Source organism: Nuphar pumila, chromosome 1 (assembly GCF_984573655.1).
Source record: "Nuphar pumila chromosome 1, dmNupPumi1.hap1.1, whole genome shotgun sequence".
NCBI classification, from domain to species: domain Eukaryota; kingdom Viridiplantae; phylum Streptophyta; class Magnoliopsida; order Nymphaeales; family Nymphaeaceae; genus Nuphar; species Nuphar pumila.
Window position 1 is genome coordinate 23,525,575 of NC_143249.1, and position 14,707 is coordinate 23,540,281.

The following is a 14,707-nucleotide window of genomic DNA, read 5'->3' on the forward strand; positions in this document are numbered from 1 at the left end:
CCGGATATTTTATATCATTTATTTCAAACTGGGTATGATTGTAATTCAAAATCTGATTTACATCCGCTTGTTTATATTTTGGATTCAAATTTGGATCTTTCATAGTCTCGCCTGTATATGATTCGTTTGCATCCCTACCTACATCTTGCATCGGTAAAAGAACAACTTAGAGTGTTGCAAATCCAGAATTAAATGTGGCAAATAGATAAGTGTTTGCATGTTTAACTAAACATATTTTAAATAAAGTCAGATGTCCTTACATCTGACTTTTTTTTCATAAAAACAAGCTAAAACTGGAAAAAAAAAAGTCGGGTTAAAAATTTTCCATGTTTGTTAAAAACATGAAGAAATGGCAAGTCTGGCTTGTTTTAGAAAAAAAAATTATCTGCAAGTTGCAATCAAATGGGGCCTAAAGGAATCAAGTTCTGTGCCCAAAAGGGATGCATGAGCTAAGAGACCTACTAATAGATGCCTATGCATCCGAGTTCATCATCATTATAAGCATTTCAGCCCTCATAATGCAGCTATGGTTGTATCGTGGTCACAATCATGATACAGTAATTTCACATGGTGATGATGTTAATCAGGGTGATGCCATATCATGATAGCAGTTACGATAATGCTTACGCAAAAACATTTTTAAGTCCTATGACACGACAGTAACACCACAGTTATGGACGGAAATTGGGTGCACAAGGTTCAAGCAGAAGTTGCCTGTTGGCTCTGGAGATAAAACCAATCTGGACTGTGGAGCCTGCCAGAGTATATAATAGAGAAGTGAATAATGACTTTGGTCCAAGCCTGATCTTTGGACACCCCAGCTGGGGCCTAAGTCAAGTCAAACAACCACTTGCTGTAAAAGTACATAACTTCATGCACTCAGAAACACACACACAAAACATATTTAAATAAAATTGGAATCTTAAAAGCTGTTTCTGGAAACAATGCATCTTATTTTTAAAGCTGTCAAAAATCACAATGTTACACCATCGTAGAAACAACCCATACAACGAACAACTGACTACTTAATCTATTTGGAGTAGTTTCATCTTTCAATTGCAATACCGCATCCCGGTCAGCTTGTAAATCTTATGCTACCAAAAATACTTATCATGCATCATGAGAATTTTGCGTGTCTTTGATCGACAACAGGAGCATTAACAGGATCTCTTTGGATTTGCAATTGAAATCAATTAGGAACTGAAGAGCGATGAAGCCTCAGCTGCAGATGATTTCCAACATCAGCTACTGATTCTTCATAAACTTCAAATGGTTGACAACCCAATGTGGTTAACTAGTAATTTTGCCGAATGTGCGATGAAACATGCTGCAACAGTCTCAATCGTTGTTGTCTGCATCAATACTGAAGCATGGCAACAAATTAAAGATCAACTCCAACAGGATCTCTGAAAAATCAAATCTGATCTAAAATATAGGGATTAGCACATATAAACACATTAGTGCACATTTAGAGATTGAGGAAGGTTTGCCGAAAAGAGTCGTATATTTTGGGAAGTCATTTGCTGTTTTGACATATTCCAAATCTGAGTCATATTTTGAGGAAGGTTTCTCTAGACCATTGTCACGTATGATGGGAAAAGGCACTTTAACATTCTAATATGTAAATTTTCCATTAACATCTTTCTCATTGTTAGTGTATGAAGGACATTTTACAATGGAAACTAGAGAAGCAGAAGCATTGAGATGGTCAAAGTAGTTTCATGCCTATCCCCTTTGACCAGCACCTTCTGACCTGCAGTTTAAAGAGTGTTGATGATGATCCTCTTGAGAGAGAGAGAGAGAGGAGGCATTTTGGGGAAGAATCGTGGTATCTTGGTCGACCACTCTTATCTCCATTAATGCATAGAGAATGATAAACGGAGATGCCCTTATAATACAAAATATGTCCCACTCAACTCCCAATGATACCGAATCAACACCAAGTATAAACAGAAGACCTTCCCCTACAGCATCCATGCCTCGATGTGATACAGCCATAATTAGACAACCAGGAATACAAAAGACAAGATTTCCAAAACCATAGACAAAGAAAGCAAAAAAGCCTACAAGAAACAAGACATCAAAACATAGAAGATGAGCATATCAGGAAGAAACTCCTGGTCTAAGCAAGTTTCATCAATAAAAACTGCTTATGTAGTGGGTCATACGCTTAAAATTTGAAGTATACATAACAGAAAGATCCTCTCTCTGACTCTCCGACAGACATGACAACAATGGTTTGACATGATTGCCTTTGGAGTCTGCAGATGTGCAGATATCATGCATATGGGACTAAACTTCTTGCTTGAGGGAAGAAAATTTAAATATAAAATGAGAGAATTGTGAAGGAAAGTTTAGCAAAAACCTTATAAATGATTAACACAATGCATCTCTAATGTTTAAATGCAATATTCCTATGCAACATAGACATGGCCATGTGCGCAGACTTGATATGGATACGAGAGATTAATACACATTTTTTGAAAACTAGGACATAAGCACACGGATTTTTGATAAACATATATTTTGATATTTTAACAAGTAAAATTATATTTATTATTGAAAATTCCTTAAAATAATGTTGGACATGTCCACCTGGCATATCATGTATCACATATCTAATGAACAAGAATTCTAGGAAAAACTGGAAATGTTGCTGACCTTTCAAAGCCACAGCATTCGATGAGAGAACAAATATGTCAATGATATATATCACAGACACTGGAAACTGCCATACCTGAAAAATGCATTGCAGATATTAAACTCCATGACTAGTTGCAAATTTCATGGTGGTACCATGAGAAGGAAATCAACAAAAAAGTGTAAGAAGCTCTTCTAGAGTTCTAGACAAAATGTTATATGCATGCATACATCCAGTGATTCCAATTGAACATGAATCTTTTACCATCATGGCTATGAGGGTCATCTTAAAGTAGCTTGAAACAAGGATCGCCAACAGAACCTCATTAAATCTGAACCACCAATCAGAAGAAAATCAATAGAATGTTAAACATGACAAAGACTATAGAACTACTCATTTTTGTCTTTTTAATTCAGATTTTGACAGGGTTCTTTCCTTTTTCATTTCATCTCATTTCACTTTTGTTATGTGTTCTCGTCTTAAGTTACCTTTGCACTTTTTCTTTTTTTCACTATTGCTTTTAAATTGAAAATGCACCCACTTTTTATGTTGGGATATCTAATCCTACCATTTACATTTTCAATATCTTATCATGGTGAAAGAGGACCTGAGTTCTGAAGATGTCCTCTATTAGAAAGGAAAGAAAGTAACAATGATGGTATCATTAGATGTTTCCACAATGCTCACTTTTGGAAGAAGACTACGTCAACCGGCCAACATAAAGGACAAGGAAATATGTCTCTGCTTCCACAATGCCAGTTTTAGAAGAAGGAATATGTCTCCACTTCCACAATGCCAGTTTTAGAAGAAGACTACATGCTGACAAAGGGGAAAAAAAGCTTTCCAACAGAAAGGCCAAGAAAATATGCCTCAGATCTACCTAAGAAATTGAAGATAAAGGATTTGAAATGGAATTTGCTCCAGCTATGAAGATTATTCTTGTTACTTTCTTTCGAAAAAAATATATGAAGATAATTTCATTGCTTGCATGTCAGAGGATGCTGGCATCAAATTAAGGTTACAGGAGATGGCATCACACAGGGTAATAAACATGATCACAACATACTGACCGTGAAAGATAGTGTCACATCTTTTCACAAAGTTAGATGCCAAATCCATACTGGGTCCTGTAAATTTTGCAAAAGGGACTTCACACAAAATTATCTTCAGAAGACATTTAATTTTTGAGAAAAGAGTATGGAAATCAAGGTTTCTTTTATGTTATGATATAAAAAATCTGTCCCAACATGCCTATGTGAATGTGAAACATAAGGTGCATAGATCCTGTAAGGCATGAGAGTACACCTCAAGAAAAATGGGATATTTGTTAAAAACAGAGCGAAAATGAAAAAGAGATTAAAAAAATGGGAGATTGGCATCATTAGAAGATGTAACAAATTGAACAAAAAAATATATACAAAAAATAAACAAAAGAGAAACGTTATTCTGAAGAAATGAGCAGGTTGTTCTTGACTTATTGACTACAATACACATCTATCAGTGATTCAGTGGTACCAAGTGTTAAAATGTATTGTACAAGATTATATGTATATATATATATGTTTGGTTATGTAATTTGGGTATATAACCAGGGGTATTTTGATCTTTTTTGTACATGTAATAGGTGCTGTCCATTAGGGACATCTTGTTAAAATATATTGTTATTACATATATATATATATATATATAGCAGTGTTGTGAAAAGCGTTGAGGCGTAGCGAGGCGCTCCACCAAAATCTGAGGCGTGGCGTAAGCCTCAAAAAAAATTTTTGAAAACTTAAAAAAAACTATAAAAAAATAACTAAAATTATAAATAAATAAATAATAACTCCGCCTGTGTATAACTGTTTAGTTATACACTGCCGGTCCCAAGCCCGGATAAAGGAGGAGGGCTGCGGTAGGCCTGTGACAGCCAGCATAAAAACTTAGTCATACCCTATGAATATGAACCAATATGAGAATTTCGTTGGGGCGTTCCCTACTGAGCGACGTGTTGTACTCTATAGGCCCGGAGGCAGTGATAAATGGGCAAGGGTTGCTAGGTCGTCGCCCGGAAGCGACGCGTCACACCGACGCCCGGGTGTGGTGTCAAATAGGCAAGGGTTCCCTCACTTTGTTGGACGGGTGGGGGTAAAGAAGTTAGTCCAAGACCATAAAATTAGGTTAGCCACTTGGAACATAGGATCTTTAACTGGTAAGTTGGTAGAGTTAGTAGATGTTATGTGTAGGAGAAAGATTGATATTTTATGTCTACAAGAGACCAAATGGGTAGGTGAGAAAGCAAAAGTGATAGAACCTTGGGGATATAAGATTTGCTATACAGGAATAAATAGGAATAGGAATGAAGTAGGGATTGTTATGAGTCGTGAGTTTATAGATAATGTAGTTGAGGTCCGTAGGAAGGGTGATAGGATTTTACTTATTAAATTAGTATTAGGTACGAATATTATTAATATTATTAGTGTTTATGCACCTCAAGTAGGTTTAGATGATTCCATTAAGCGTCAATTTTGGGAAGATTTAGATGGAGTAGTACAAGGGATATCTTATGGAGAAAGGCTTTTCATCGGCGGTGACCTTAATGGGCATGTAGGCATTAGTAGGGATGGATTTGAGAGTATCCATGGAGGCTATGGTATAGGAGAAAGAAACGAAAGTGGAGAAAGGATTTTAGATTTTGGTTTGTCCTATGATATGATCTTAGCAAACACTTGGTTTAGGAAGAGGGAGTCTCACCTAGTAACATTTAAAAGTGGGGTTAATACGAGTCAGATAGATTTTTTCCTACTTAGAAAGAGAGATAGGGGTTGTTGCATCGATTGTAAGGTTATACCGGGAGAAAGTGTAGCTACACAACATAGAGTCTTAATTTTAGATCTTAGAATTAGACAATGCCGCAAAAGGGATAGACATAGGATAGATCCTAGAATTAAGTGGTGGGCACTGAAATGAGCTAAACAAGGAATGTTTGTAGAGCGGGTAGTTAAAGAAGTTGATTGGTGTCTCGAGGATGATTCAGAATCTATGTGGAATAAGATAGCGGGTGGCATGAGAAAGGTGGCTAAGGAGGTATTGGGTGAGTCTAAAGGCGGTGCACTGCTAGGTAAGGATACATCATGGTGGAACGAGGATGTCAAATTAGCTATTAAGGTTAAAAGAGAGTGTTATAGAAATCTAAGTAAGAGTCGTGATAATGAGAATTTGGAGAAATATATGATAGCAAAGAAGGAAGCTAAAAAAGTAATTCGAAACGCTAGAGATAAGGTATATAAGGAGGTTTATGACAAGATGGATACCAAAGAGGGCGAGAAAGATATTTATAGGCTTGCAAAGATGAGAGATAGGAAATCGAGGGATCTGGGTATGGTTAGATGTATCAAAGATGAAACGCAAAGGGTTTTAGTCAAAGATGAGGAGATTAAGGAGAGATGGAAAGATTATTTTGATAAGCTATTTAATGAAAGTCATGCTCAGGATCTTGGAGACTTTTTCATTCCTTTTCATGAGATGAATCGTGACTTCATGCGCAAGATTCAAAAGAAAGAAATTGCAGAGGCTTTGAAGAAAATGAAAACAAGAAGGGCAGTTGGCCCAGATGGTATACCTATCGAGGCTTGGAAATGCTTGGGAGAGAAAGGTTTACAATGATTGACAAATCTTTTTAACAAGATTTGACGGACAAATAAGATGCCTAATGAGTGGAGGAAGAGTACTTTGGTGCCTCTATATAAGAATAAGGGCGATATACAAGATTGCACAAACTATCGTGGTATAAAACTCATGAGTGATACTATGAAACTTTGGGAGAGGGTGATTGAGTCTAGGTTGAGGAAGGTTGTCATGATATTGGAGAATCAATTTGGTTTTATGCCTGGAAGATCAACTATGGAAGCTATACATCTTCTTAGACAACTTATTGAGATATATAGAGAGAGGAACAAAGATTTGCATATGGTTTTTATTGATTTGGAGAAGGCATACGATAGAGTACCTAGGGACGTTCTCTGGTGGACAATGATGAAGAAAGGTGTTTCTCTCAAGTACATTAGTATAATTAAAGATATGTATGAAGGAGTAGTAACCAATGTCCGCACTTGTGAAGGGGTGACAACCAATTTTCCTATAACGGTTGGGTTACATCAAGGATATGCTTTAAGCCCTTTTCTATTTGCTATATTGATGGATGAGCTTACGAGATCAATTCAAGAAAATGTGCCGTGGTGTATGTTGTTTGCTGATGATATTGTTTTGATTGATGAGTCTAGAGTTGGGGTTAATGCTAAGTTACAATTATGGAGACAGACATTGGAAGCAAGAGGTTTTAAGTTGAGTAAGAGTAAGACAGAATACATGGAATGTCGATTTAGTAAGCAACGAAATAGTGATGGGAGTGTAGTGAAGCTTGGTGAGCAAGAAATACTGGTGGATGATTCTTTCAAATATTTGGGATCTATCATTCAAAAGTATGAAGAAATTGATGGAGATGTAAATCATAGGATAAAGGTTGGGTGGATGAAATGGAAGAGTGCAACTGGAGTGTTGTGCGATCGTAGAATGCCATTGCGGTTGAAGGGAAAGTTTTATAGGACGACTATTAGGCCCGCTTTACTATATAGTACGGAATGTTGGGCTGCCAAGAGACATCATATTCAAAAAATGAGTGTAGCTGAGATGCGTATGCTGAGATGGATGTGTGGAAATACAATAAAAGATAAGATTCGGAACGAGGAGATACGTAAGAAGGTAGGCGTTGCACCCATTGAAAATAAGATGAGAGAGAATCGTTTACGATGGTTTGGACATATTCGACGAAGGCCTAATGATGCTCCAGTTAGAAGGATGGAGAAATGGGAAAATATATTAGTTAAAAGAGATCGGGGTAGGCCTAGGAAGACATGGATGGAGGTGATAGGAAAGGATATGAATGCTTTGAACCTCACCGAGGACATGGCATTGGATAGAAATGAATGGAGGAGAAGGATTCATGTGGAAGACCCAGAATGATTTTCTCTGTTGGTTCATATCGCCGACCCCAATTGTTTTGAGATGAAGGCGTAGTTGTTGTTGTTGTATAAATAAATAAATAATACTTTATTGATGAAGCAACAACCAACAAGAAATAAAAAATCTCAAATAAATACTGAAAAAATATGAGATTAACATGTAAAAGTAACATTAATGCAACAACTTGATCTACATAAGTATCTAAGAAACCAAAATTCTCTCACAGCATGAGATCTTCTTATTTATGTTGTTTTTCAAACATTAGAAACCAAAATTCTCTTCAATTAATAGCCTACCACTATTGGTAAATTGACCCAAATGGGTCTGATTTCTTTGCCGGGATCTGGATACCCAATCCCAAACCAAACCCTATAGGGTCTGGGACTCTGGGTATGGTGATAAATAAGAAGACCCAATTAAGACTCGGGTACGGACCCAAAGGTCTGATTAATACATGGACCTAGGTATAGTTTGTGAAATTTTATACTAGACCCGAACCCGACCCGAGTTCTAATTAAGACCCATAATTTTTCAATGTAAAAATGATAGAAAATATGGTTTTACTGATGAGTTGTGGAGCCTGATTCAAAGTTTTTTCCCTTACAGGAAGGGGGTCCAGGGGCTCCCCCCGGCGCGGGTCCCTAGGGGGCATCGCCCCCCAGAACAAATTTTTTTTCTCTGGGAGGTCTCGATTGTTTCTTGCTCGCGATTTTCCTAACATTTACCTGGTTTGGTTCATGTAGTTCTTATCGGGTCTGGGTATGGTTTTTCTTATGGTGGACCGATTAGACCTTGATCCGGACCCGATGCCATACCCGAAAATTTGGTCCAAGTCTGGTTCATCCTGGGTCCGAACCAAACCCAACCCGTTGACACCCCTAGACAAGATTAATAAGAGGGTACATGCAAAAATCTAGTATAGTAGAAGTAAATAATATTTTATTTTATTTGTATTAATGTTTATATTGTTAGTGCATTTTCAAATCGTATCAGATTTGGCTGGTTCTAGCTCTCTTAGGCCTTTTTAAGGATGCAGATCAGGAGTTAATATGTTTAGATGATGATAAATTTGCAAGTCCCAATTGAAGTGCTTGCAGAGGGATGATCATGATAACTTTTTTTATTCTTGTCATTTTCTGAACAGTAAGCAGGTTGCTTGTTGTTGTCATCAACAATGGTCCATGCAGAGGATCTGAGTCGATAAGGACCACATCCCTTCACTTAAAGTACTTAAGGCTTCTACCAACTGGAGTCACTAGACTAATGAAAAAACACATTTTGGTGTGTGCAGATACCTAACAAAGAATTAGCCAAAAGAAAAAAAAAAACAAACTTTGGTGTACGCTTCACCTTGAGGCGCGCCTCGCCCTGAGGCGTACGCTACGCCTCAAGGCGTATGAGGCGTGCACCTTAGGGCTTTTGCGCCTTATGTCTGCGCCTCAAGGCACAAAGCCCCTCGCCTTGAGGCAAGGCACGCTTTTTGCGCCTTGAGGCGCGCTTTTAATAACACTAATATATATATATATATATTGTAATACTCACTAGGGGTAAAATAGTCTTTTCACATGTATACATGCATATCCATTAGGGATATGCTTTCTTCCTTTTTTCTTTATTTTTTATTTTATTTTTTCATTTTTTATTTTCTTTTCATTATGAAAGGAGGGGTCCACCATAGAGTCGTTGGACCCCTCCAACGGTCATAAATATGACTGTTGGAAGGGCTCCAATGACTCTATGGGAGCCCCTCCTTGGTTCCCTTTTGTATATAAATAATGGGCTTCGCCCCATGTATTTGTAAGCTTGTTTTAAGCTTTTCTCAATAAAGGTTCTCATATTTTTTAGCTCTTTTTCTCTCATTTTGTGTTTGTCAATTGCCATTTTGTGGCTTATTGTATTTTTGCCCATTAGTGGCCTATTGCTTGTATGCTTGTGCATCTCTTAGTCACTTAGTGACATTATCTTTTCTCATTAGTGTTGCATTACACATTTGTCTTTTCCTTTTATTTTCATATTTTTGTATTTTCCTTTTTGTGGAAGGGCTATTTGGTCTTTGTTCAAATAGAGCTGTTGGGAGCTCCCAACAACTCTATTGAGCCCTAGTTATGTGTATAGAAGGGGGTTTTCCCACCTCTCTCATGTATGCTTGTTCTAAGCATTTTTTAATAATATTTTTTATTTTATACTTGCGCTCTTGCTCTCTTTTGTGAGGTTTATGTGTTAGCCCTTAGTGGCTCTTTTGTATATGGCCCATAAGTGGCTTTTGTATTTGTGGTTGTACACATTTGTAGCCCTTTTGTGGCATTGTGTTTGTGCACTTGTTATTTCATTACACCAAGTGCTTAAAACATCCATACACTCAACTAATCAATTTAGAATATCTATAAAATAATGCAATCACATAAACAAGAAACTCAAGTCAAGCTAAAACAAACCCATCAATCAAGTGTTCAACTGAGCAACTAAGTTCAAATAACCATCCAAAATGTTCAATCAAACATAAACCCTTTTCTCTTTTCCCCTCAGACAAGCACTAATAATGATTAGACAATATGATCTAAAATGAGTAATGCTTGGGAAAATAATCCTAGAGATCCAAGATTCGAGAGTCTGGACATCAGAAAACTCATAATTTTGTTTCCTTTAGTGCAATTCCTCCAGCTATTAAGATAAGATTCAATCAAGTAGTCAATGAAGATCATGGAAAAGTCAAATTTTTCTAGAGTTTTGGGTCTTCCTCTTAAATATATCAAAGATTTCATAAGATGAAAGAACCTAAAAGCTTTAAAGCTTATGCACTATCTGTCCTATTTTAGGGGGATAGGGGGGTATGGTGAGAATGTTTGTGAAAACAAAACTTTTTGTCCTAAAAGGTGAAACCCCCAGCTAAATGAAGCAATGCTTTCTAGATTAAATGCCTTAGGCATAATGCACCATTAGGAACCACATATAAAAAAAATGCAGTTCTCACATCAAGCAGGTTAGTGTGTATATGCATCATCCCTTTCTACGGAAACTCCTCCAATGTATCTTTTTAATGGAAGAAATAAGAAAGATATATATTAATCAGTAAAAGGTGATGAGGCATCACCAAAGATAATATAACAAAGAAAACAGCTACACTAGATGGCTCCTAATCTAGAACTTCCAATCCAAGATAAATCAGAATCTTCCCAAATCGATTTTGCACAAAAGGAATATCCACCTGGATCCTCCCATGAATAACAGGAATGCTGGAGGAAGATTCTTTGAAGATCCTGTTTTTTCTATCTAACCAGACGAACCACCATTTCCAAATTAGGGATCATTTCTGCAAGCTTCCAGAGGTTTCCGAACCCAAAAGGTCTCTGTATCAGTATTTGTGCCTTACCACCAAACAAAGATCCGTCCAGGCCAAAAGGAAAAGATTCTGAAAGAAATTACAGACCCAGAAAAGATGTGTTCCCATTTCCTCATCTCAGTAACACATCACAATTCACATATTTGCTCATGAAGTGCATTCCTAGCCTTTTTATGCTACTCAACGTGTGCACCTTGTTTGTGATACTAACCATGCAAACATTCTGGCACGTGGAGAGGGCCTCTAGCTCCAAATAGTGTATTTCAGTAGCACATTCACAACCATTTCCAACCCAGCGAGTAAAAGGAAGCGACTGCGAACTTAGTAAAATTCAAATCCTAGGGATATATGATGCCCCACCCTCTCTCTCTCTCTCTCTCTCTCTCTCTCTCTCTCTCTCTCTCTCTCTATATATATATATATATATATATATATATATATATATATATATATATATATATATATATATATAGGGGGGACCGTCCAATCAAAGGAAGGTACAAACCGTCTAAAGACTCTAAACCACTTATGAAAATCGATTTTAAAAGTGTTTTTTGACAAATATGACTGTACGTGGCAATTCAAAAAAAGACAAATATGACCATACAGATGCGATCTCCATGGTCAAAAACCTGAGAACTGGCTGTAGCAAACTTTTTCTGTGTACATAGGATTTAATAATGTGCTAAAAATAATGGTTCAAAAACTTTGAAGTCTTTTAGATTATAAAAATCCAATCTATGCATAAAAAAAGGTTCACAATAAGAGTCAGTTCTTAGGCATTTGATCATGAAGATCACACCCATGTGGTCGGATTTGTCAAAAAATGCTTCTAAATATGATTTTTAAAAATGGTTTGGATAGTTTGTACCTTCTTTTGGTTGGACGGTCCTCTCTCTCTCTCTCTCTCTCTCTCTCTCTCTCTCTCTCTCTCTCTCTCTCTCTCTCTCTCTCTCTCTCTCTCTCCTGTTTGCCTTTAATTTTTCAGTGTAACAACTGAACTTGTAGAGAAAAGAATGTAATATACTCCTTTAAACCAATCTACCTGATGATTATTACACTATTTCATACCAACTCTGTAAATATCATAAGAATTGATCACTATAAGGTGGGTAAAAGGATCTCACGTGGTAAATGTCAAATAAAAAGCTTACCTGGTACTTTTTGTAGTTGACTTCTGAAAACATTTGGAAGCAGGATGCAGAACACAAAGGAAAATAAAGATCCCCAAGAAAGAACTTACCAACAGCTGCAGACAGATAGAAGGAATTGCTTATTGACAAATTAAGGTCAAACTCTGAATCCAACAAAATCCTCAATGCCAAACCTTTCCAAATACCGAGAGAGATTCTAATGAGCATCGAGACGGAACCCACTCTTTGTTACTTCTATATAATACAAACTGTCTGTCTTAAAATGCTAAGGTTATTGCCCAGTCAGACAGATACAGAAAACACAGGGAGGGAAAAAGAAGAGCTTTGCATAGCAAAATGGATACATGCATCCAGCAAAATAAAAGAAAGAGTGGATTTCCACAACATTCCCTGCAAAGTTGCAATAAGAGAAAATAGTCAATACCCAAAGGTCTTCTAAATATATCAATAAAACATCCACTAACCCATGCACACACTTGGGCATACAATATTTTGTAGGCATCCTTATCAAAATAAAAAATTCATGTCCATGGAGTTTCCCCACACGTACACAAATTTAATAGAAGTATATATAGTGGGTGGTTCAAATCAGATTTACCTCTAGGCAAACCCCATCAAGATTTGGCAAATTGTACAGCAAGTGGCGATATGCCTTTGACTTGTGCAAAACCAGATCAATCAAAAGGATCTACACAGGAAAAAAATGAGAGAGAGAGAGAGAACACAGTGAGTCATAACATTACATAAAATCCCACATGTTAATCCCATCACCATATGTTGGTATTAGTCCTAAATAATGAGGAAGCTTAGCTATTTGTACAAATCTTATGATGAAAAAAGCACCCTCTGTCTTGCACTCTACTGTTTTCGGTTCATCACTTATGTTGATATGGAAGGACATTAAGATGTAACTAATCAGTTTTCTACTTGTTTTATATTTTGAAAAAATACAAATTTTTCCATAGTATCATCTATCCAGCCACCCTTGGCTAAAAACAATGTTTTTGAACTGAATATCATACATCTAAACAACCATCTATTTATCAAATGCATACCTCCTGAAACACCAACAAATGGATTTTAACAGAAGAAAGTGCATCAATCTGATTGTGCCCAGGTGGGATCCCTAACATGTACGAAGTGTCTCTGAATTCTTTGTGCATGGGTTTCAGCATAGATGAAGCCTGACACTATGTGGATGCAAAGCATTACATGACTGAGGTGCACTCCAGCACTCCAATGGCAGATTTTACACTGGGAATGAAACAACACGAGACTTATTGGAGAAAATGCAATAGTCTTTTCCATGGTCATGATTTGTCAAATAGACAAAAGGCTGGGGGCTCATAATTAATCCAAACTGTGGATTGTTCTAAGGATATAATGGAAAAACAGAAACATGTGACCAGTGTCAGTGAAAACTTGACACAACTAGCATATATAAGAAAGCAAGATTTTGGAGTCTCCTATCTGAATGTGAAGCTTAGAAAAAGGTTATCAGAAGACAATATTGATGGACAACTCTTGCATCAATATAGACACTCCAATTTGCTAGAGGGACGACTGCACTTTAAAGCATCAATATTAGATGAAGCCTTTCGGAATTCTTTCTCCTATTCTTCCTCCCATATTATCACCCACTAATTGTAACTCTGGTTCTATAGTGTACAGGAGTCGCCTGCCCCATTATGAAGAATATAAACCATAAACCTTAAACTCTAAACCCTTGGACCAAATTCATTAAACAGCATAATGATTTGCAACACTAAAACTACTAATTTACATGAAAATCCACATATTTAGGTTTTACCTTCAAATAAGAGAGAACTCATGAACTACATGCACAATTCACATGAACATTCAAAGTTCTCTAGATTTTGACAAGATAATCATTCTATTATCTAAAGAAGAGATTAGAAAATATAAAGAAATACCATGATTTCACACTCGATATACTCATCAGCAACTGATCTGCAATTTTCCTGCCATCATAAACCAAAAAAAAGGAAGAAAATGAAGAATCAGACTGAGAAATAGGAATCAGATGAGAACAGATCAACAATTGACTTCAAATTGATGACTAGAAAAGGAGCAAAAAAAAAATTCTTACGCATTTCATCAACCGGATGTTGCCAGGGGAGTACTGAATGAATAGAGTTTCCACAGGAAACCCGCAATTTATGCACCGAAAATTCATTTCCTTTTGAAAATCTGTTCTTTCCTGCATTTTATGGTTTTATATGCGGGAGGCCAAGTCAATTTGGAAACATTTAATCCAAAAAAAGATAACTATTCTGCCTGCGAACCAATAAAAAAATAAGACAATATATGATAAGTGTGATTGATAATGCCATCCATTTTGTTATAAAAAATTTTTCTAGCATGGCAACAAGATTTATTGACAAAATTGCATCTTTCCCTCCTGACTTTACTGTACACAAAATTAAAAAGAGAATGCACCAAATAAAATCTGGTTTAGATGACAATAAACCTAGTTTAGTCTTTGGACTTTGGACATTTTTTACTAGAATAATTTATAAATATTAATTTTTAAGTGAAAAAAAAGTC

General features: G+C 36.5%; 1 protein-coding gene across 1 annotated transcript; it reads right to left on the reverse strand.

The window, feature by feature from the left end:
* Positions 1-932: 932 nt before the first annotated feature.
* ARV2 (Arv1-like protein) lies at positions 933-14,423 on the reverse strand. The gene is made up of 10 exons (XM_090004122.1): positions 14,250-14,423; positions 14,062-14,121; positions 13,195-13,197; positions 12,738-12,827; positions 12,484-12,529; positions 12,313-12,395; positions 12,140-12,234; positions 2,906-2,972; positions 2,662-2,737; positions 933-1,363 (listed from the first exon to the last, which is right to left on the reverse strand). The coding sequence occupies exons 1-10, from the start codon at positions 14,364-14,366 to the stop codon at positions 1,266-1,268; spliced, it is 735 nt and encodes a 244-aa protein (XP_089860248.1). The 5' UTR covers positions 14,367-14,423; the 3' UTR covers positions 933-1,265.
* Positions 14,424-14,707: the final 284 nt, after the last annotated feature.